General features: G+C 36.3%; 1 protein-coding gene across 1 annotated transcript in view; it reads left to right on the top strand.

Moving 5' to 3' along the window:
- The first annotated feature begins 8,099 nt into the window (after nucleotides 1-8,099).
- LOC139727307 (receptor-transporting protein 4-like) overlaps nucleotides 8,100-24,630 on the top strand; it is a 65,110-nt gene continuing 48,579 nt past the window's right edge. Inside the window, exon 1 of the mRNA XM_071638262.1 lies at nucleotides 8,100-8,978. Coding sequence (XP_071494363.1) covers nucleotides 8,872-8,978 — 107 coding nt within the window. The 5' untranslated portion in view covers nucleotides 8,100-8,871. The remainder of the gene's footprint in view (nucleotides 8,979-24,630) is intronic.

Genomic DNA, 24,630 nt, shown 5'->3' on the forward strand with positions numbered 1-24,630 from the left:
TCTTAATATATTATACTCTATCTATTCTCTGTTTACATAGTTTCTTTTATATTTTGTTATGAACTTTTATCGCCTGTTAGATATAGATTGTTGTTGTTGTTGTTGTTGTTGTTGTTTTAGTAACGCGAGCCCATCCGATCTGTAGTATTGATTTTCACTGTGATAACATAGATTTGCCCGGTGTAAAATTTCGTCATTATTTATTAACTACTACTATTTCACAGAGAGTATAGCCACTCGTCACTGCTATACTATCTGCACGCAATATGAGAGTAGGAGTCATTCGAGACTACATGGAAGTGTTCTTTACTATAAGAGCTCATTCGCGGCAGCATTATGACCCGGTGATTCTACTTAAAAAGAAAATACATTAAAAGCTGAAGGAAGTACTTGTGAAGGACCTACATAAATTAATGCACTCCCAAAGGGATTTGATATGTACAGTGACACTGTCCATAGTTTAGCCTTTTGCAAAGGCGGCTCGCAATGGACTCGCTTACGGCGGACGGACGGGTGCACTCGCGCGCACACAGAGATCGGATGGGAGCATGCGAGTTGGGGGGGGGGGGGGGGGAGGGAGCAGTCCTGAGGCGAGTTCGAAATTGATCATAACCTCCATCACTTTGATATGACTTAATTTAGGAGTGCCGCCTTGATATTATCGAGCAAACCTGATTTTCTTCTTGAATTAAAACAACAACAAAAACTATTGAAGGCATAAACGAAACTGTCCTAATGCAATACCGTACAAACTGTTCATTAAACATCACCCAAGGAGCAATGTGAGATACCTGTTTCAGTTCTCTCACAGTTCCTAGGTGTTGATAATATACACTTTGACATCATGATCTCATTCAGTCTTGTCCTAAAACTAAAACTGTCATTTTTATTGTCTTTAAAGAACCCTTTAATTGTATGTTTAGCAGCAGGCGACATCAGCCCCAAATGTGCAGAATTCTCAGGCTAAAGATGCATATTAGTCCTGCAATTGTTTTAATTGCAACCACATCTGGTGATGTTCAGCACTTCCTCAGGGGTTAGAGGGCGATTACTTGCCATAGAAATAGGATGAAGACGTGAAGACTTGCTTGATTACCACCCGTTGAAGCCCTGTGGCTTTGTTGCAAGGCCAGAGACAGTGTTGTAGGTAACTTGGGTGGTATCAGAGATGACATCAGACCAGCATCTGCACCAACTTGTTTTGGGGTCAATGTTTTCTAGTTACAGTAGGGAAATCTAGGCTTGTGGGATTTCAGGCGCATTGATGGCAGGGGCATTTCATGAAGTGTTTTGTCAGATCTTTTCTTTTTGACAAACTGTTATAAGCTATTAAATCCTTGCATCTGATTGGCTGAGAGCAAATTTGTCAGACAAATTTGTCAGACAAAACGCTTCATGAAATGCCCCCCCCCCCCATGCTATCGTGTTTGGAAGGTCAGGGTATGTGTTGACGGCACTGGTGACACTGGCCATCCTTTCCTTCCAGTGTGAGGGAGAGTGATCGAGTGTCAGTGAAGGAGGGTGGACTTCCTTAGCCTATGCTTGGAAGGCTTGCCACAGAGAGCTACCTTGAACATAGCGTTGGCAAGATGGTTACTAAGATGGAAGGCATGGGTCTGATGATAATCTAACAAAGGTTGGGGCAAAGTCTCCAGAAGATGATGTACTCCACTATTGTCTTGAGATGGGTCAGTACTCGGCTCATGTCATCCAAGGACTTTCTATGAGACGTAAAGGCAAGATCATCTGCAAACTTCCTACGTGAAATGAATGTAATGTCACCACATAGCCTATGTTAAAAAGACCTCTAGTGGAGTTAGTTTACAGCCACAAGTAAGGAGGCCATCATTCCGAGTCCTAACACAGCTGGTCTGGTTACCGAGAGCAATCCTGAATCTGCAAATGCTGAAGATTAAAGACAAGCAGTGTGAAGTTGTTATAACACTGCTTTCAGAATGAGGCAGCACTGTACAGATCTCAGAGTCTCCCTCGACATCATAGGCCTATACTCAAACACATTCACTCCGAAAAAACGGTGGTAAAATTCATCTATATACCATATATAATTCATCTGGGTTAACATTAAAAACTTTGGGGCATTGTTTTCATTTCAGAGATTTGACAACAGAAAGCGAGGTGGTCCCTTTTTCCAATTTCCCCTGCCTCATGTTCTTTCTCGGATGAGGGGACTGAAAAGTTTGTATAATATCGCTTTTAGATAATATAGAACAGGACAGTTAATTGGAAATTTCATTTGTGTCATCATCTAGGATTCAGCCTTTTAATTCAGTAAATCAGAATGAATGATTTAATGTTGAACATCTCAAGGCAAGTACTCTCTAAAAAATCGAGTGAAAATATTCACTCTTAAAGGAGTGAATAAAAAAAGAGTGGATTTAGAGTGAAATTGGAGTGCATTTTGAGTGAAAATGTTCATTTTCACTCGTTTTAGAGTGACCTCAGGGATCACTCCAAAATCTTCGAGTGATCCCTGAGGTCACTCCAAAATGAGTGAAAATGAACATTTTCACTCAAAATTCACTCCAATTTCACTCTAAATTCACTCTTCTTTGTATTCACTCCTTTAAGAGTGAATATTTTCACTCGATTTTTTTTTTAGAGAGTAAGTATCAAATGTTCATATCTAATAATTCCTGATAAACGATCTTGATGTTGGCGTCAATTCAAGTTTTGGTGGATTTTTCCAAATACCTAGGGAAAAATTCAGATTGAGGTAGCAAATTTGGATGTTTGCATCAACAACAACAAAAAAATAAAACAGCCTTTATTAGTAACAACCTTCTGATTTATAATCAGCACACAAATTGAAAAACAGTGTACCTGAGTGACAGAAAAAAAAAAGATTATTTTTTTTATTTCACACGCTCTGCCGTTCATATTGTGCAGGGGTATATGAGTGGCATCCATTTTGAAGTTTTGTATTAAGAAGAATATAATAAGCCTAAAAACAATAAACTTTCTGTTTTTTTGCTTGTTTGTTTGCTTGTTTTGCTAGTGGCACTCATCAGATTTGCATTGCACAAGCAAAACTTGATAAAAGCGTAGGTATGTGACTGAAAATTCGTCTTCTATTTCTATGCATATTTTTTGCCATTCATATAGTACATGAGTATAGGAGTGGCGGCCATTTTGAATTGAAAATAAGCTTAAAATACTAAATGTACCTCTTCAAATGAAAAATTTCTTGCATGTGCAAGTAGAATTACTCAAGGAACAAAAATTTAAAAAACTTTGATGGAATAATTTGTCATAAAATTGACATAAATAGGATTATCATGGCCAAATTAGCATATCTGGCGGCCATTTTGGATTTTTGCGTTTTGCCGAAAATGCTCAAGGTTACGCGAGTGGCATCAATCGGATTTGGAATCAGCACCCTCGAATTGACAAGAAACCATCAAAAAACATTGTATATATCAAAAAACAAGGTTAGGTGCACTTTCTATGGAGCCTAGCCTGGACTAGTGAGTCGCGGGGATGCCCGGAGAGGTGCACGCAGAACGCCAGTAGGAGGCCCTTAGCGGCAGCACCTCGTATAGGCAACTCCCACGCAGGTACTTCGCATTCCCCGTATGCAGCCAAGATAATGACATTCTGTTGGCCTTCTGCCATTCCTTCAGAGGAATTCCTTCACCGAGTTGTGAGTCCCCACGAGCCTGGCACACAGGTTACACAGTATACTCGCAAGTAGAATTTAAGTAGAACGCGTCCAACAAGTAAGACACATACTCTGAATAATCCTTGCCCGCCCTCAGAAATTGTCCGGTATGCTGGAAAGTCACCACACGCAACAAGCCCGCGTAGCATGCCGCGCCCGGAAAGGTGTGACAGGGCGTAAACATGGTTGCGGGTAAAAAGATTTGCGTGTGCACCTCCGGGCGATTACGGGCGATCATCTGTGGAAACCTCCGGGTAGTAAAAATTGTTCTTCACAAGTCACACGCAAAGCCTGCCCGGAAAGGTGTGACACGGCCTTAGAATAAAAGTGGCATGGACGTGTTGGTATAATTATAGTGGTTCCATGACATTTATGCTCCTGCAACGATTGCTCTCATGAATTATCTGCACTCTTAGCCAAACTTAAATTATACCCACAAACATAACAGTTCCCCTAATCCTATCCTCACGCCAAACTAAACCTCAAAATCCTATCACAACCCTATCCCCATATCCCCAAGTCCTTGCAGAAAATATAAGACCGGAGAAATTGTCGCAGGAGCAAATGTCGTGTCGTGGTAGCTCGAGAATGTCCCGTTTATAAACATGTTTCCTTTTCAGAATGAATTAAGTCATAAAATCAGATTAGACAATTAGATGACTCAGATGACAGTGTCATTCACTGGCTTGCACACATATCTTCGGAAAAGAAAAATCCCCTATTAGACATAGATTCAAGTGATTGATTAATTCATATTCTTCACATCGGACTGTGCTTTATATAGGGTTATATATATTAAGTAATGAATACAAAAAGCGGGGTTTCACACCTGTTAAATAATTGAATAACATGGAAATACCTTATGATGATCACGCTTTGCGTGATTTTGCTCTCTCATCAACATGAATATATAAATGAATTTGTATCTTTCATGCCATATAGTCTAAAAGTGAAACACGAAAATCAAAGGTCTATATCAGGGAGTGTGACGAAGGTATAGAAAGATTATCATATGCACTTATATATATATATATATATATATATATATATATATATATATATAAGTTATATAATATATAAGTGAACATTATTTCCACGACATAATTTCATAGAAAATTTTAGTAAAAAAAATCTTTGTGTCATATACCATATTTAAGGTTATCTAATTGGCTGTCAACCCAGTAGGCTAGCACAAAGGAACATTTTATGCATGAGTGAACACATACGTTTTTGTCTTCCAAGGCACAAATTAAAGTAAAATTGCAGAAAGTGACAGTTTGTCATTCATTTGCAAATGCCCCTTACGATAGCATTGATAACAAAACATCAGTTTAACATAATGAGAGACGTGCTTGAATAGCAAAGATAGGTCTTTGTTCCCTTGTATCCTTCTATATCCTGGAAATAAAACCAAAGTGGGAACTAAAGGGGGGAGGGGGAAATAAGATTTTTTAAATTTTTTTTTTTTTTTTGTCAGCTCAAATTCAAATGACATATAGGGAGTAAGCCGCAAAGGCGATAAATGGAAAGACTTTCTGTATTCAATTCTTTCAGTTCAGGAACTTTAAGATTCATGAGACAAATTCAAGAACCAAATACAATTTTCAATTTTCTTTATTTCAAATAACATTTTAAGTTTTACCATTTTTGTTGATATTGCCTCTTCTCCAAAGTTACATGAACTTGGATTTGACAGAATGTTCTTTTAGTATTACTTTTATATTATTTTCTCCATTATTTTTCCCCATTCTTAAATCTTAAGGGGCTACAAAGACACTGTCGATATCAGTCAGTAGGTGATTTTTGAAAATTAATTTGCGTTTCTTATTATATTAAATTTGTCTTTTGTTCTTATTATTACATGGAAGAGCGTATAAGCATGAATGAGAACTTGTGCATTTTTCCAGTTTTTACTTTGTGCATTGGAAAAGAAAAACGCAAGTGGTTAGTGTTCACCAATGCGCAAAATTTCTTTTTTTAATGACCTACCAGGTTAATAGCCAATTGGATTACCTTTATAGGACAAGTTCACCAGTTCAGAGAAGCAGTATTAGCAGAACACATTGGTGGAAGTTTGAGGAAAATCGGACAATCCGTTAAAAAGTTATGAATTGTTGAAGTTTCTGCTTAGTCACGGCTGGATGAAAAGACTACTATAGCTTGTGATGTCACATGAGTACAACGATATAAAGAAAGAATAAAGAAAAGTCAACATATTTCCATTTTTCTCGCATAACAAAAGAACACTCGACTTCTCTCTTTCAGAAGGTAGGGGGAATAATATTACCCTTAACATACGTCAGCAGCAAGTCGAAGAACTGTGCACTTTATTCAAAAAGTAAAGTTTTGTGAAATTCTATTTTTATTTTCCTTATATAGTTGTACGCATGTGACATCATACACTGTATAGTAGTCTTCTCTTCCAGCAGTGACTGCGCAGATACTTAAAATATTCGTAACTATTGAACGGATTGTCCAATTTTCCTCAAACTTTCACTGATGTGTTCTACTAATATTGCTGCATTCTCTCAATCCTTATGCATATGGAGGTGGACTTGTCCTTTAACATGGTATACAACATCAATATCTAACTAAATATTCCATGAGATATATGAGCTTGAAAAGGTGTGTTTTTTTTTTTTTTTTGCTGAGTGTAGATATAATTCTTCTGTACAGTAGAGCACAGAAGAGATGGAGATAGAGAGAGAGAGAGAGAGAGAGAGAGAGATAGAAAGAGGGGAGGAGGAGGGAGGAGAGAGCATTATCGAATGAGAGACATGACCTAAGAGGAACTAACTGTGTCACGGTTCATCAAATTTGAAATCACGCCACGATACAAACTTCTCACCTGTGGGTTCTTTTTGTTATGTCTGTTTGTAAGTTGTTTTTGTCCCACCTTCCCCCATACGTTATTCTAAATTTATCTGAATCAGCCACACACTGAGACCACGTTGCTCTGTCACCTTTCAAAATCTTGAGTAAATACTCAGTTATCTGTATTTTGAGACACTCATACGGTCAATGAAATCATACACAGCCCACATGCGCAGTGTTCTCGAATTCAGACATTAAAAGCATCATTTCCCATTTGTAGACGAAAAAAAAAAAGGTCCAGGTTTGGTGCTTTAAAATTGTTCTAAAATGTGAGCTAAGGATAGAAACATCGATGTAAAATTTTGAACAGTATAATCAATGTTAAGAAAAAATGTAAAAGATAGTCAGAATAGAAATGCTTGTAGAATAAACCGTGAACAGTTATGAACCGTCTACAGGTTTATTAATGAAGATAGTGATATGCCCTCATACCTTAGGCTTTATGGCGAAATTTTTATATGGTAGGATGTTTAGTGATACAATAAAGTACACATATGCACCAAATGTGATATCTCGAGCACAAATCACTGCTCCCAATAGCAAACAGTATTGTTAATACTCCAGTCTGACAGAACTCGCCATTGATGTGGTCCCCACAAAACATCACACAATCTATAAGATGATGTCATGTACAGCCCAACACCACCTGTAGCCAGCCGACATGACACTGGTCCTTTAAGCATTGAGCTGACAATACAACTATATCCTTTAAGCATCATAGCACTTTTGAGTCTACGCCCTTCCAATGTGCGAGCCGCACAATAAAGTGGGGTTTTCCCCGATGCGGTACCAAGTCGCGAGCTATGCCATGACGTCAGCAAAAGACCTAGTTAAAAGTACGCCATTCATAAAACAACCTATTGCTCTTACAAGGGACCGCTGTACTATTAGCTCAACCACGCTTCTCTTCATCTCTTTATTATTCTGATGTTTGCGCTTATATGCGGTGCAGAATGCTTTGGAAGACGACGGAGGGCAGCGACCCCGTGTAATCTGGCGAGGTTGTAAAATCAACTTTTTAACATATTCTTTTCTTTTCATCAATGAGGCGAGAAGATTTCTACAGTAAATTCATTTTGGAGAATAACGTCATAAACATAGTCTCTGCAAACCCGATGGAGTTTCGACTTAATGGTTGTGTCTGCGTTGTGTAACCGCCATGTCATCACATGCATCCAATGTATTTGTGATTTTGTGATTACCACAATGAATTTGCCATTCCAAAGGGACATATTGAAACCAGCGATGTGTTCACTTGCTAGTATCGCCTGAATAATCTCCTATTCTCGCGTGGCAATGTCACCACTTGACGTGCTTGATTATTTGCATAACTCATGACTGCTATAGAAGCCTCAGCACAGCATACACAACCGCAAGACAAGAGAGATTCATTACCATACGCGAAGCACCTCTTCTCAATGTTTTCTTTTTTTTCATGTGAAATGCTTCCTGATCTGGTGAGGACTGGTATAGTCACATAGGCCTATTGAACTGATTGATTCGTGCGAGCACACACATACACACACGCGCGCACGAGCCTCCTGCTTATGTCGAGGGGTGAGTGATGTAGGATAGCGAGGAACCAGAGTTGGTGCCGAAACATCGGATGGTATACCTGTAGCCCGCCAAGTCGGTTGGCTTTGCGAGCACGTGTTTGTGTGCGCTGAAAGTAAGCGAGAGGAGCCGATAGCAATTACTGATCGGTATCATCATCCATGTCTTGGAATCACTGATGGTCGCGACGCCAAATCGCCAGGTAACCGACTCCGTACAACTCAAAGACCTGCTGACTACCAAAGAGTGGCAACCAGATGACTCTCTATTCACCCGCGTAAATGCCACGGACACCCACCGAGGCAAGTCCCGGATACATTTGGCGCCACAGCCGCTCAATTTCCACAAAGTGCCTTCAAGCTTCGGCGTGAAATACGTTGGGAGCAGCCGCCGATTTCTCCTGCTGAATGTATTGTTCTTTGTGTCTACTTCATTAATTTCGAACCAAAGATTAAATCTTGCGACCAGTAGTAACTGATTTTGGTAAAGGGATTGTTCTGTGCCCACCTCTCCTCCAAATAAGATAAAAAGCATTCATTGCATACATGCAAACAAAACAAACAAATTTTCTTCACATTCTCTTCCCAACAAAACAATGAGAGAAAAATAAGTTTAAGATTTCCGACTGACGCGTGAACAAACTAACAAAGTTTATAAATAGGCCTACGCCTAGAATAAATCCTTCATATCACCGTGATTTGCCGATTAGAAAAACTTCATCCGAGGTCTCTGGCAACGACTTTAAACACTCTGTCATCCTGATAATGCTGCCTGTTCTCACCGAGCCGATAGTTCTCCTGAAGTCTCAGATGAACATAGGCATGCAAGGTCCAGTGATGGATTCTCAACTAGCGGCTCCAAGCCTGTCCATGTAAGTCTATATATCTACATCTCTCTTTTTTTTTCTTTTTTTTTTTTTGGGGGGGTCTATTTTTTGTGTTCACACTTTAATACATAATATTCATCAACTCAATCATTCATTTGTCTATTCATTCTTTTATTCATGCTCTTATTCTTTTGCCCAATTAATTATTTAATTATAGCTCATTCGGTTTCACATTCCTTAATGTACCTTTTGACTAATTTATTCATGAGGTCATTATTCATTCATTCATTCATTCATTTGATCTACCTTTCACTCAGTCATTAAATTCAGTTTAGAAACCAAACGACATAATGACATAGAGCTGTCTAATAGTGTGCAAGAATTATGAAGGCTGTTTCTTCCCATGTGTGTTATATTGCTTTCTTCTTTCTCGCACGTTCGCTTGAGGTATATTAAGAAAGCACTAGTGGCATGCGTTTTTGTCTCTCTCTTTTTCACCATTTCTTGATACAATCTGGAAACAGAAAGAGAATTCATGCAAATGATATCTGTATCATGTGGTCCATACAGGAATATGTCCACTGCGATTAAAACATTTCTTACATCACAACCATTTATCCATACTCTCTATACCAGGAAGGTCAACTACATAAAATATACCACAATAATTATCTTGTCATAAATCTTGGCAACGAAAGGATTGCTTCTATCGAAAACTTTCGTTCTTTTCCTAATTGTTTTATTTGCATAATCTAAACGATGCTATACAGTTCGGATCTCATAAAAAGGGGAAAATAACAGAAGTATCATGATATCAGTAATAATCATGATGATTTAAATCTTTCTTTTCATTTTCTTGAACACGTTTGTAAAGTGACGATCACGATAAAGCGGTGAAGTATTTAAATTCGAGTGATAAATAAATGCCCATACTGACCTTCCTAGTTATACTCTCTCCCGTATCATAAAACATCAGAGCATACCGCACGTACACACACACGCGCTCGCATACACACGCACATACACACACACACACACACACACACACATATATATATATATATATATATATATATATATATATGTATATATATATATATATATATATATATATATATATATATATACATATACATCTATGCTGATGCTACGGTGTTGAAGTATATATTTCTTTTTGTTATGTTTCGCAAAACGTAATACTGGTGCTACCTACTACAGACATATCTGGGATCACGATGTTTCAGTCTTAATGCATCCATAGTCAAGTTGTTTTCTTCATAAAGCTTACATGCTATTTTGAAATAAAGTACAATATACGGCAATGTGACCACATATTTTCTCTTTTGGTGATTAAGCACTTTTATAACATGAGATCATCAGACTTACAAGAGACGGTCGATGTCTCCTGAATTCTTATAAGTCATAATATAGGTGAAGTTTTAACGTGGTTCTACGAAATATTTTCCCTTTTTCGTGAAGTAAAATCACATCGCGTACTTCAGGAAAAGAATGTGAATGTAAAAAGAAGACAGAAAATATACAGGGCACCGAATTTTGTTTTGAAAAACAACAACAACAGCAACAAATGCAAAATCGGCCACCATGGTTTAACAGTGTATTGGGAATCCCATCGTTTCTTCTGAATACAAAATTTGGAGAATAGACCCCCCCCAAAAAAAAAAAAAAAAAATGTGATCGTCTATATTGACTCAAATATCATGTTTATTTAATTGTGATTTTTTGCTGTCCGAAAAGCTACACTTCATTCCGAACTCCAAAAAATGTTCTAGTATAGACATCAAGGTGTCAGACAACTTGAATTGAACAACCACTTGTTTGTCGAATGCGTTAAAGTGACGAATTTGTTTGAGTTCCAGCAGTTCATCTATTTTGAAGCTGAAAGAGCATGGACATGGATGATCAATTTCTTACTTAAGATACTTGTGTAATTTGCCAGCAGACCGTATAGGAATTGCAAAAATACCGATCGTGAAAAGCAAACAGCAATGTGCCATTGCTTTCCTAGAAATAAAAAAATCTACAACAGGGCTGGAATTTTCTTTCACATTCCTATTGTTTGTTGGTTTTTAAGAGATCTTCGAAGAAGATTATCATGATATCAGGGTGGGTGTATCTATTCTTTGCTAATGCATTTACACTAAAAAAAAATGACAGACATACTAAAAATTAACTAAATACACTCAGCACAAAAAAGAAAAGAAAAGAAAGAAAGTAAGTAAACACTTTTCCAGTGTAAATTTTACATAGAAGATTTTGATAAAAATCTTTGTGTCTAATACCATATTAAAGGTTATCTAACTGGCTGTTGACCTGGTAGGGTAATGCAAAACACTTTTATGCATGAGTGAACACAATAATTTTTGTCTTCCAAAGCACGAAAGGGAAAATTGCAGAATTCAACATGTAGTAATTCATTTCCAGGTGCCCTTCAAGATAACAAGGATAACAAAAGACAAATCTAACACGATGAGAAACATGAATGAATAGCAAAAAATAACTTTTCGTTCCCTTATTTGTTTATATCCTCAAACAAAAACAAAGTGGGAAACTAAAAAAAGGAAATAAGAATGTTCTGTCTACTCAAATTCAAATGTATAGGGAGTAAAATGTAAATGTGGTAAAATGGACAGACTTGTTTAAAATTTTATTCTTTTAATTTAGGGATTTAAGAATTCATGAGACAAATTCAAGAACTAGATATCATTTTCAATGTGCTTAATTCGAAATAACATTTCGAATTTCTACCATTTTTGTTAATATTACCCCTTTTCTGATGTCATTTGATTTGGATTTGACAGAAGATTCTTCATTTTCTCAATTTTTTGCCTTTCTTTATCTTTACATGTTACGAAGACATACAGATCAATGAGTAATTTTCCATATTAACTTGTGTTTCGTGAGTTGGATTTGTCTTTTGCTCTCATTGTTATAAAGATGGAAGAGCACATACGCATGAATGAGAAATAGTCCATTTTTGCAATTTTTACTTTTGTGCCTTGGAAGAGAAAAACGAATATGTTCACTCATGCGTAAAGTTTCCCTTTTCATTGGCCTATCAGGTTGATAACCAATTAAATTGTCTTTACCATAATAACAATTTATATTTAGCCTAATGTTCTATGAGGAATATGAGCTTGGAAAAGTGTTTACTTTCTTTCTTTTTTGCTGAGTGTAGATAAGACACATTTGGTATGGTTGGATTGATATACTTCTTTATTTGTCTTTAAACTTGTTTTCCATGCACATGTCACCAAAATGTAACGTATATCAAAGCAAAGCATATACTTAATGAATGATAAAAGAAATATATTAAGGAGGCAAATATTAGATATAATAATCAAATGAATCAAAAATGCAAAAGTGAGAATGTAATGCAGGAGACTACATCATAAGCACATTTATAGTTAGATCGGCCTCAACAAAGAAGCAGCATGGGTATCTGCTTATTAATTTGCTCATTAAGTTTCATTACTCTTCCTGACCGGGAAAGGAGGCGACAATTGTGGTATGATAATGCCCTTCGGAAATTTAATTGGGCAATTAAGTCTTTAGGTGTGGATTGTAGATCGGGATAGCTGGAATCAATCTTACAGCTATGTTAGACCATAAATAGTTTTTATTATGGTCGTCAGTGTCAAGGGGAATCTCATATTTTTTTTTTGTTAGATCAAATTCTCTGTTAATATCATAGGCCAAATTCTACATTCTTTGAAGCATATTAGGATATTTATTTCTAACAGTGTATACTGTATTGTCCTATATAGGACGTAAAATCGCAAACTAATTAAAAGTTTCAGAAAACAGAAATCTTTATCATTTTTCTCGTAACAAGTTTGTTTCGCAGTCTCCATGCACTGTTACAACTAAACCGTATCTTCAAGTATGAGTTTCTTCAACTTGTTTCCCTCTACAAATTAAATTTACTAGGATCGCAACTGCTGACCTGTGAATTAACAAATTAAACGGTATCTTGTCACAAAAGACATTGGTCAGGTGATAGCAGACTGATAGAGAGAGAGAGAGACAGACAGACAGAAAGGAAGGACATTTCAGTCATTGCCCACAATAGTAAGAACAAGTAGCAAAAACAACACAAAAATAAATGCATTGCACTCTCTAGAAAATTGAAGTACTGTGACAGCCTTGATATTTCGCAAACCAAAAGCTGAATTGATGCTGGAAATCATGGATCCGTATTCATTTCCATTTCATTTCATTTCATTTTGTTTCATTTATCAAGTTTCCACACATATTATACAAAGTTGTATAAGCAACATACATCCATAGAGATCAATGACAAGTAACACATATTTGTAAATTCAGTATACATGGGCTTTATATAATTACATGGCGTAAAATGAATTTGAATCAATGTGACAAACTGTTTGAAGTACGTTACATTAATATTCGATGCTTAAGATTATGTGCGGTGGAATCTACATGGAAGCAGATGCTTGTGGGGGTATGAGTTCTCTCGACAAGAGCAGAGTAATCGTTTTCCAATCAAAGCTTTTTCCTGAAGATAGAAATAAGTTACATCGCTTTATTACTGACACAGAAATTTCCCGCTTCTCTTGATTGCTGATGCAGTTTGTTGACTGAAAGTTTAACTTTTAACGACTTAGGCGATTCGATACGTAAATATTTGTGATTTCTTGCTTTTATTTCTTACAGAATATAGCAACTTGAAGAACGTTCAGTTATACACGTTCTTAATGCCGATTACTGCAATCTTTAAGTTACTTCCGTTTTCACGGTTCAGAGTTATGAATTGTTGTTTCTCTCAGCTGGTTCCTTGAGAACTCTGGACTTGTCCTGGAAGTAGTATTGATCATAGCTGTAGGAGTAACTATAGGAAGTTAATGATAATGACAATGTCCGCAATGATAGCCACTTGTAAGAGATGATTACGTAATGCATTTCATTTTAATGTACACTCTACAAAAATGCTCTGGGCGGAATTTTCGCGACAAGGAGCCCGAGGTTGCTTGAAATACTATAATGGGCAATGATGAAAAGTGATTTAGTGATCTCTATAATCACTGAAGTCTCCATGATCATAGTTCTAATAGACGGTCAGAAAATTTTGAGTATAGATGAGCCTTGCACATGTGCATTGTATCCGCTTCAGTTTACTATATAATAGCTGACAGAGACATCAGGTAATATTTATCCACTATTGTAATAGTCTATAGTTGACTTTTAATGAAGACATGGGAGCGTATGTATTATCCGCACTCTCATGAGTGTTATCATCAAAATACTTGTAATTATTATTTCGTATTACCTTTTTCATATATCATAAGGAATAATGACACAACAAAATTATGATTTAACACAAACAAGGTTGATGCTTCCTTTTGCAGTTTTTCATTTCATCATTTTTTTATTTTCATTTCCAAAAATATACATACATACAAATGGCAAACTAATATAGTATAATAGTCTACGTAACATAGTATCAAATAGATTTTTTTTTTTAAATTTTCAAAGGCTGGGAATGAATGTTGGGAGCTACTATGTACTTATACAATGAAGTCCCCCCTCTCTTGTTTCTGGTGTGTGTGGTTTTTTTTTTTTTTTTGTCTGTTCTATTATGAATTTACAGTGTTTAAGCATGCAACAACATTGAAAACATGTCGAGAAATGTGATTATGATACTTTTATTCTGGTTTCAATAAAAAAAAATGGATTCAAACTTACGCACCACCAAAACAACTGCAGAAAAAAGAGACTCTGAATTAAACTGATGAATCTATCATTTGGAGATGGAAACATTTTTGTCATCATTATTAGACGTTACTGTCATTTCGGTCAATCGAAAAACAACGCACTTTATCGAATCCTGTACACTTTTAATTGTCTACTCATGAACGTTGCATTCTAAATACTATATATCGGAGATATAATCGAAGATAGCTTTTGAAAAATATCTCGTGACAGATTTCACATTTTGGCCAACATTATAGTCCTACATTGCGCTAAAGCCCTCGGATTTACACTATGGGTTAGCATAAGCACACACACACACACACACACACACACATTACACACCTCAGATATACGTGTAACAGATTCAACAGTTTTTTACCGACAAGAAGGAAGAAGATAGGAAGAATTATCTTGGTCCAAGCAAGCAAAATTCGATAACGGCGATCAAAATCATCTATTAAACTCCCCATAAGCTTCATAAATTCGAATCCATAGCCAAGATGACTTTGGCAAAAGTACAGAGTAAAACCATGCAGGCAAAGGAAATGGTAGAAGTGTTGACAAAATCGGGTATGAGTTGAGAAAGCAGTAATATTTAATGTTGCAAAAAATGTTCAAATAAGATAAGAAAACGATTAGCTACTAGTTCTACAATTAGTTTGTCCTGGAAATTATCATGAAACACATGTTGAAGATTCAATGTTTACAAACTTCTCAATCCAAAGCATTATAAATCAGTGAGTACGAGGAAGTGGTAAACAAAATAGCAAATAATTGAATCAGTAATGAGAATAACTGCAATAGGGGGCATAGCGAGCAGTGGGTATATTAGGTCAAATAAAGAAATAAAAAAAACAAAGGCATAGATTGGAACAGTAGGATGAAACATAAGGTGGGGCAAAAAGCAGAATTGCTGTTGTGATAGGCACAAGAGTTCAAACTTTTACTGTATATCAAAGGAGAATGAAATGAAATGAAATGAAATGAAATGTATATGTATATATTATATATATATGATAATAATAAGAATATTATAATGATGACTATTATCATTATTACCATTATCATCATCACTGTTATTCCTATTACTTTATTATCACTATTATTATTAGCAATCGATTATGATGTAATCAATATACGTATACGAATGAAAACATGTAAAACTCAAGAATCATTTAATAGTTATTTGCTCGGCAGTTGTGCCTTAAGCAGATCGTTATATGAAATAGAAAGTACTTTCGAGCAAAAAGGCATGCCAGTATTTTTAAGGAATTGATTGAAAGAAACTCGAAGTAAAATCACATAACCTGCCAGATGTCTGAACGTTCATATGCCGCGCGTTAAAGGTAGTTCAGCCAAAAGGTTACTTCACTCTTGATTAATAGTCATATTATTTACACTAAAGAGAATTGTGTGATAACCCCCTCCCCCAAGATTGATAATAAGAATAAATAGATAATGATGATAAAATAAAGAAATTGAAAGAAACTTGATTTTGAATTCATTACGATATCGTGGGATATCTCTTATGCCTAACATGCACCGTTCTATCATAGTGTTACTCCTGAATGGCTTTTGATATAGGCGCCATGTTGTAAAGTTTAAAGTGAGTTAAGAAGAAAACTGTCCATTGAAGTAACACGTGGACTAGCAAGGATTCCAATTGCTATGCTAAAACAAGAAATCCATGAGACCAGGCAAGATGAAGAATTGTTAAGTGGAATCTCCTCGCATGGTTGCATGGGGAAAGGAATCACGTGACACTCACTTCCTTTGTAAAGACAAATATTTGGTCAGTAATTTGATTTACCCAACCAAGAGTGCTCAGGCAATATGCCTTTCTGGACCGAATCTACTTGCACGTCATGTTATTTGATCTCTTCTAAACTGGACAACTGAGAACTATCATGACTACAGGTAAAGAAATGTTGCGAAGTGAGGCTTAAGCGATGATCGCTATTATGATAAGAAAAATATAAACATGCTCGGCTATTTACGCACAAAGTTTGAAACTCTACTCAAATCGATGGAAATCCCAAGGTGAAAGCAAGAATTATATCGCATGTTGATGTCTGTATCAGACTTTATTTGCTCATTTTTATTGATTACCTTTCCCCTCAACCAGAGCAATAAATGTTGGACCTGCTGTTCATCGACTCATAGGCAACATCTAGGGTCCTTAGAATGTTCTCATACTAATCCCTTTTGTACGACTTTATAGTCGAAGCGGGCATGATCGCGTCCTTGAATTAATTCAAATAGATCGTAAAATGATCGCGATAAATGCGTTCGAAGTTCATTTCTTCTGCACGTAGGCCCAAGTGAAGCCACATGTTGTTCACAATTGCGAGTCGTCGATGTCCAAAAAGACACCTGTCCCTTGTTCAGACTTTCTTTTTCCTTATAGAAACAATCTGTGATGTGTGTCGAAATTCCTTCTCCGCTTACCTCTTCCTGTTGTTATGATCATGACGACATAACGTATTGTTGTTTTATATAGAAGGGAAATCTATTTCGCGAATCCCAAATATCTTTTCATTTTCGTTCATTTCATTTTGTTTATTTCATTTCCAGCAAATATAGGCATAAAATATGAATCCACATACAAACACAACAGTGTAATGAAACAAACTGTGAACTGTGAACTGAGATACAATGCATACATTTTCATGACAAATACCGAAAGAAATCGCTGGAAATGGAGGTGACTGTTAAAAAGCAGGGCTTCCATGTGCCAAGCAGACATGGCAGATTGGAAAATATCAAATTCCACACTTTTATTATTAGTTGTCTTCCTTTTATGTTTTTTCCCATTATTTTGGAACAGTTTACGTCAGAGATATTTTTAGAATTAAAGAAGACAACAAACAACTGATTTGTAAAGTTACGGATTATGCACAACAACTCTTCTTTTCCTTTCTTTTTCTGTTCAACTATCTTCTCATTTCATCCATTTCCGGTAAAGAAGGCTCGTCGTGTGACTAAAGATACCATGTGAAGTCCAGTGCCCTTTACGTCGAATTTCCCAACATCTTAGCTAGTTAGCTGCAAAAATTGACCAATATTCTTAAATCTGTTCACAAAGTGCGGTATCTGCAGACTTTGGACTGAGACATTATATGCCACGTCATTTTGATGAATGCTTATAACGTCTGTCATGTGTACAACTGAGTGCATGATGCTGTTATTATTAAAGCCTACTCTTAAAGTCAAGATTCAGGGTTAAGCTCTTGATTAACTAGTTGCCATTACTCCATTTCTGAGTCTAGTATTGCAATACACAGAACATAAGCAAGTTACACGTATTAAAGGCACCATACGGAGCATCAGTCGTTAAAGGTCCTGTTTACCTTTGGAAGCAGTGATTTAAAAAGTGTTCAAGATATTACTTTTGAAGCGTAATATGTGTAGGACAGTTGTATCACAAAACACCCTACCATATAAAATTGTTACAATTAAGCCTAAAATATAACCACTATTTTTCTTATCAAACCTTAACTGTAGAAGGTTTAGTCTGGAAACATTTTTACTATATAACTTTGTTTATATTTTGTATATTTATCAACACCTAACATCGATTATATTGGTTCATATCCCTAACTCACAGTTTAGAACTATTTTGAAGCACTAATGCTGGGTTTTTGTTTCATCTGCAAATGGTAAATTATGCTTTAAAGTTTGTTCACAGATGCAAAAGCTACAATGACCATATAGAAAACGGCAAAAAAAAAATCACGTTAGTATAGGCGGAAGAGATCGAAAACGATGTACTTGGCGTCGGAGAAGTCTCTTCCCTAACTCTTTGTTATTCTTGGCTCCGGATTATTGAGTTTTGTAAAAATACAAAGAAGTCCAGACTTTCCCCCCCCCCCCCCCGTACCTTCTCCCCGCCTAACACGTCTTTACTTGCAATCTAATCGGTTGGTATCACCATGCGAAACATACACTTCATCCACTCGAGAGAGTCTCGTGCGAGTCATGATAACACGGAATAATATTTTGACTAGAAGCGACCGCTCACGTTCATAGTGTAACTTACGTGGAAGGCGATTATAGTGTTATAATAGCATGCCTCGGCACAACAGCTGCATGTTCCTCATCATAATTCCTACATACGTTTTGTTTCTTCAAAAACAAATCTTAAAACTAAAGTAATTGAAATTAAGTGAATGTTCAGTGCATGACTATGCAAAGAGATTTCTCCCTCCTCATGATTCAGTGTTCTAAGAATTTAAGAATAGTCATTGTCGTGAAGTGTTTCCTTTTATTACAGTGTTGATATTATTTGAAATATCTTCGTGTGATGTCTTTCTATGGCTGGGAAATTTGTGCCGGAACATATAATGGGGTTTTCCAGCATTTCAGCGTTCTGCGGGAGAGAATGGACTTAAGGATTTATGGTATTTCCAACTTCAAATATGTTAGAATACCTATCTATCCATACATTGTTCTATATCATTATGTGTGTTCGAGTGTGTATAAGCCCATGTGCGTGCTTGACTGAAAATATAGGAACACACAAAAAAAAATGAAAAAAAGTTACTTCTAACAATTTTGACACGAAGATCCTTGCTGATGTAAAGTTTTTTTTTTCTTTTTACACTTTTTTCAGTTGTTCATTTGTGGGAAGGAATTTCATGTCAATTTTGAAATACACTGGAAATGTGCACTTCTAAATCAAAGCTCAACTTTGATCAAATTCAGGCCGAGCAGATGACAGTCTCAAGAGCACGTCAACATATTGTACAGCTTTGAAACATAAAGATGTTTTGTAATGCATGAAAATAAAACAATGATAAACTGAAGACGTTCTGCATGATTTTTTTTTTGTGTGAGTGTGCATGTGAAGTCAAATTAAAGCCATCTGCACTGATGAGGACTATGAATATACTGCATTTCCCTTTTTATATCTTTCTATTTCTCTCCCTATATCTCTCTGTCTCTGTTTTTGATATACTTATACCACTCATTATGAGAAGGAAATAATAACAACAACACAAAAGGTGAGGCTGAGTTAGGCTACAAGTGATAATCACAATTATTTGCATCTGATTGGTTAGTGCTCAGTGACAGCCATGGAATCTGCAATTGTTTTGTATTGTTTTGCGTAATACTTGTTTGGGAGAATCTGTCTGTCTGTATCAATGGCAGCTCGAAATGCTCAAGGAAGTATGGAAAGGCCGCTAAATACGGGATTCAACTGAATTCATTCATTAATACATATCACTATACTTAATTTGAGCTTAAAGGGACTGTACAGTACTGGTTGAGGTAGGGAATTCATGTTTTGAACATTCCTAAGTGAGATAATGAAAAGCCTCTTATGAAATATGAAAGAGCATGTAATTTTAAGAAGAATTCAACGTTTATTTGATGAAAATTGGTTTTCAAATGGCTGAGATATCCAAAAAAAATGCTAATAATAAAAGGCGACATGCCTCAACTTTATTAGTATCTCCTTGTTTCACCTTGTTTTTGGATATCTCAGCCATTTCAAAACCGATTTTCATCGAATAAACTTTTGATACCCCTTTGAACTACATGCTCTTTGACATTTCATAGAGTGGTTTCTGAATATCTCACAAAACTTTAAAAGCTAAATCTTCACCTCGACCAGAACTGTACACACCCTTTAATGTTGAACTGTAAATGATTCCTTTATAAAGTTTCTCGTCTCGTTTGTAGTGTGTTTCCCCTTTCAAAGATCACGTCAGGCATATATCAGTCCTGACTAAAAGAAAAGAAAAGTTGTGAAGATTCATATATAGATTTCAGTTTTCTTCAGTTGTGCTTGACTGATGTTGCAAGGAGCAACTTTCCTACAAGGAAATAGAAGTGGAGAAAAAAAAGAGAAAAATAAATCTCGTGTCATTGTAATGAATCCGAATCATTCGTTTATGTCACCGAATGATATAAATGAAAAAAATAAAGACAGCATGTCCGAAATATCAGGGAAATTTCCCTTTTTGAAATAAAAATCTAAATATATTATCTTACATTGTATCTGAAATGGAATTGTCTTATTTGAGGAAAGAACACACCACACAATGGATGACTCATCTACGGAAGACGGTTACAATGGAATCGCTCTTAACATTTGAACTGAACTGATTTGGTGCTGCGGTCTCCCTTCACATGATAGTGTATATTACATGTATTAATAATCGTGGACCTGTTAAATTAACTTCTATGAAATCGCGCTTAACATTTATTTTCAACTGTTTTATTTGGTTTGATAGAGTGTACTCAATAATAAACTTCACAGAGGAAATTCTATAAGATCGCGCTAAACGTTTTAACTATTATGTTGATTTGGTATGATAATGTATACAGTAAATGCATTTGTTAGAGAATTATTGATTACTCTTTACCCTAGAAAATTGCTAGAGTCTAACCGACCCAACAAATATAAATGTTTTACAAAATAAAATCCGCTGTTGAATAGAATAGTAATTCCCTTGTCCCCCCCCCCCCGAAAAAAAATGAATACAAACAACAAACATGCATATAAAGAAACAAAGAAAGAAAATGGATACTTCTTCTGTTCGCATTTGAAATTCTAGAATATAGATTTCGACCCTTGGTAAACGTCATTATTCAAGGTCTTGGGAAGACGAATTTAGTATCTTGAAATGAAAATAATTAAGTCTGTCTACAATTAGTCTTTTTTTTGTCCTTTATACTGCCGCAAATATTAAATGCGCTACCAAGAAAATAGAAAAACTGATCTTTGGAATTAATTCGTCAGTAAGGCGACAGAAGAACACAAAAAAAACCAGACCAAAATCATGCTCTTTTTTAGTTTCTTCAGGAGATGTGGTGTAAAAAAGAACGATAACATATCGATTAATCGCCACTATCACGATGACCTTCCCGCGTTTCGCAAATTTCAAAGGCCTATCAGAGGTTTTTATCTACCACCACCACCAGATCTCTTCGGAAGATTGCTCTTTACAGAAAGGCCGATGGATCCAGCGTTATTTCCATGAATAATACATTTTAGTAAGCTAGAGACGAAACTATTATTTTATGTCATAAACTAAAAGCTTGCGCATGGAAATTACAGAACTGTTAAATGTGCTTCTAGAATCATGCCGCATTGAAGTTCTTCACATCGCTATATAATACCTGAAGATGTTGCCAATGATTATTTGACGGAAATGAATTAAAAAGAAAGATAAAGGGGGGGGGGGGGCAGGGATGTGTTGTGGCTCTCTTCCATAAGTTTTAAAATCAGAACGTCTGAAGACCCCTTGCTTTTATGTCCCCTGCTACCATTGGCTAAGGTTGATGCAGTAAGATACATATATGGTGACCGATAGAAAGTTCTGTTCTAGAATATCTGAGAGCAGCAGCATTCGTGATGGCTCGATAAGTATTCAACAGTATACGAGCTTGCAAGTGATCTATGTCATAATGCATTGATTCCGAAATGATTATTAAAGATCCTGCTTACTTTTTGGAGCAGTGACTTTAAAAATGTTCAGGATATCACATTATTTTGATGCATATGCGTAGGTCTGTTGTACCAAAAAAACATCCTACCATGAAGTTTTTGCAATAATGCCTGGAAAATATGGAGATATCAGGTTTTTTTTTTTTCTCAATAAACCGTAACTGTAGACGTTTCAGTCTGAAAGCTTTCTTTTTAGTAAAACTATTGTTCACATTTTGCATATTTAACAATACTAAGCATGGATTTTATTGATTCAAAATTTTACAGTCGTTGTTTCTACCCCTAACTCATATTTTAGAACTTCTTTTAAGCACTAATGCTGGGTTTTTGTTTCATCTGCAAATGGTAAATTATGCCTTCTTGCTTTTCTTTTTTCCCGTCTTGATTAGAGGCGTTTGTAGGATTTCTCACCCTAGGAGGAAGAGTAAATCTCAAGGGAGGGAGGGGAAATGATGATTAGCAGCTGCCATTACAAATAGAATGCTACTTTACTGCTCTGACCATCAGTGACAATTAACAGGTATTAATGACTTATATGTAAGTAATTAAGACGAGACGTTGCCTTTGAAATATGAGAGTATATGAGTGCTTACTTTAGTATGCAAATTCTATGCACTTTATTACACTTTAACAGTGTAAAACAAAATGGAAATTGAAAAAAAAAATCAAATCCTCACATGATGCATTTCCTTACAAGAAGTACTGCACGGCAACTATGCTGTGTAAGCAGCCAATACACTTACCAGATTGAGACAGATATCACAGTTCAATAGATATAAAAGCCACGCATTTTGGTTGTAACATATATTTTTACTAGAATCGTTTTCATCACGTGTACATGTATGTTCCTCGTTTTTGGTAACTTCTTATATCATTTATGCTTTTTGATAAGGCGCAAATGATTTGCACAGTAAGCGATTATGAACGTATTCACATGCATGTGTTAGGTGTGTGTATCACTATAATATGCACGGTCCCTATTACGTATGCATGCGAAAAATGGGTGTATCAATATGAATACAACGCATGGCAACGCAGGAAAAGATATGCAGATTATCTCACTCTTGCAAATTGGTTACTGAGCAAGTAAAGCTTGCAGAAAATTAGCCCCATTCGACCTCTTCATGCCCTGATAAACGCGGCCCACCCAGAGGCGAACGCCATTTTGCCATTAAAGCTCATGTTTCTTTCATGAGTGGTTAATTTCCATTATGATCTATTCCCCCAACCCCTCCCCCATATCTCCCTCTCTTTCTCTCCCTCCATCTCCACCTCTCTCTGCTCCCTTGCTTTATTACTGTGTCATGACTTTTCTAGTTTTACAATGTTTGCGTGATGATTTCATTCTCGTCTTTTATTTTTTTCCCACCATAACTCGAAAAGGCAACAATGAGCACGTAGTGTGCACGCCGGTAAACCCTTGGTGTCGCGTGATTCCTTTTGATGGAACATGTCATGAACAGTGGAATTGTTTATGAAGACTTTGAATATAATATGCGACGCAAGCACATTTGCACTGCGTCATTCAAAATACCTACAAACAAAGAAATGCCGAAGTGTTAATATTCGTATTGTATTGCAAACTTGGCAAATGTCGAGCTGTTTGTGAAAGCCATGATGCCTCGATCTGCCTCATTCTAGCATTGCTTTTGATGCGATCTCTGTCAACATTTTTGCAGCCACAAAACAACAACCAGAGCAACAAGAAAATACGCAAACACGCAGAACACACAAACAAACACACACACATACACACACATACACACACACACACACTCGAGCTCACACACACACTGACATACAAACCTGCTCTTAGTTTCTGGGTGGAGTATGCAGGATCGAATGCGTATGCTTGAATTAATTTCTATGGGTCTGTAACATCATCTGTATGGCAATGCAAGCATAGGACAATGCGATAGACTTTATCGAATAGATTAAAGGAATCATGCGAAGCAAGTCCATGGGAACTTGTTGATTTAGGATACCCTCAAATCTACATCAATAATGTGGATAAATGAATATCTAAACACGTGATACATACCACATATTTTATGATACTTTTCTACTATTTTTCTTCAGGTTACTTAGGTATGCCCACTAAAAAGCTTCCAAATCAAGATTTTGCACGTGACACATCTGTCGATCACTGTTACAGTGATCGACAGATGACGTCACGTGCAAAATCATAACCGTACTAATCTTTATAACTGACAAAAGTCATTGGACTGCACCTTTCCCCAGTGAGAGCATAACTTGCACATTTCCCTGCAATTAGATATTCTGCATGCTCTCTTGGAGAAACATAGAATTACCAAAACAAAGAAAAATCATGTATAGAATATGTATATAATTTACTTAGACCCTCATACTAAGAATTGCGTCGGGGTTTGGTTCTGGACAAGTAGTGCAGGCGACGCCAAACTGAATGCCACAGTGAAAATGCGTAAACTAATGCTTGTCAATTTTCATCTTTTATTTTTGTCGTCATATTTTATCGTCAACCCATCC

The sequence above is a fragment of the Diadema antillarum genome, unplaced genomic scaffold (assembly GCF_040938485.1).
Source record: "Diadema antillarum isolate AM-2024a unplaced genomic scaffold, OU_Dant_1.0 seq00000124_RagTag, whole genome shotgun sequence".
NCBI classification, from domain to species: domain Eukaryota; kingdom Metazoa; phylum Echinodermata; class Echinoidea; order Diadematoida; family Diadematidae; genus Diadema; species Diadema antillarum.